Source organism: Arabidopsis lyrata, assembly GCF_000004255.2.
Source record: "Arabidopsis lyrata subsp. lyrata unplaced genomic scaffold ARALYscaffold_848, whole genome shotgun sequence".
Taxonomy (NCBI): domain Eukaryota; kingdom Viridiplantae; phylum Streptophyta; class Magnoliopsida; order Brassicales; family Brassicaceae; genus Arabidopsis; species Arabidopsis lyrata.
In genome coordinates, this window is record NW_003302016.1 from 1 (window position 1) to 1,121 (window position 1,121).

General features: G+C 36.6%; 1 protein-coding gene across 1 annotated transcript; it reads left to right on the forward strand.

The window, feature by feature from the left end:
* Positions 1 to 5: 5 nt before the first annotated feature.
* On the forward strand, positions 6 to 788 carry LOC9298318 (the record flags this gene model as incomplete). The annotated part of the gene is made up of 4 exons (XM_002862194.2): positions 6 to 198; positions 286 to 335; positions 420 to 501; positions 588 to 788. Coding segments are annotated over 4 exons (372 nt in total), but the record flags the coding sequence as incomplete, so codon positions are not given.
* Positions 789 to 1,121: the final 333 nt, after the last annotated feature.

The following is a 1,121-nucleotide window of genomic DNA, read 5'->3' on the forward strand; positions in this document are numbered from 1 at the left end:
ACGTTGGATCAAAACCACTTCAGATAAATTCTACGGCTGGTTTTGTTTCTCCGGGAAGAAGAAGAAGAAGAAGCCACGGCTTGATGATGAGAAGTAATCGAGGACTCAGAACGACGTCGGCTCTAAGTGAACTGGCTGACACGGTGGCGGAGACAGGCAAATCGGAGATTACGTGGCAGATTATAGTTGGAACTATTGGTAAATAATTAGCTGATTAGTGATGTGATTAATAAATTTAAAATGTGTTTTTTCTTATAAGCTTAATTAATTAATTGGATCTTGCAGCTGGAATCATACCATTCGTTGTTGCAGGTGTTGAATTCAGCAAAAGAATAGTATGTATTGTGTGAACTAAACTATGTGTATTACACACTTCATACATATTTGGTAAAGTACATTGAAATGAGTTTTGGTTTCAGATTGCACAGAAGAGATGTGAAGAATGTGGAGGAACAGGACTTGTTTTCAGAGACAAAAAATATTTTCGTTGTCCTGAGTGTGGTAACTTCAATTTCTCTCTCTCTCTTTTTTTTACAATTCCGACAACATGCAAGAAGCTTGAGTGTTTGATTGTGTTTTGTTTGCAGGTGGGTTTCTTCCATGGCAGTCATGGAGAAGATTCTTTACAGGCTGATGTTGATGATCTCTGCAAATAAGATTTTCTTGAATACATTTAAAGATTTGTGTATTTTTTTACAAAACATTTTCGAAGTAAAAAAAACAAACAAATGTGTTGAAAGATTAAGACCAGTACTATCTATATCTATCTTAGTGTTTGTGTCATGATATACATACATACATACATATATAGATAGATCATAGAATACAGAGAACAATGTTATTCCATTCCTAACCTAATTAAGAAGAATGGAAGTAAAGAGCTAGCCTTTTTGTGTTACTGTGGTTGGCTTGTGGAGACCATCCTCCTTTAAGGACCAGATTGTATTCTCCCTATGTTGTGTGGATATGAGTAAGAGGAAGAGATGTCACCAGTTTGAACCTCGTTTGCGGTTTCTCTCGAACCGTTATATTAATGATTTACACCATAGTAGGATCCCATGGGAGGCCCATGGACAAACCTGAATCCAGCAGCTCCATTGGTTTGAGTTTGCTGTATAAAT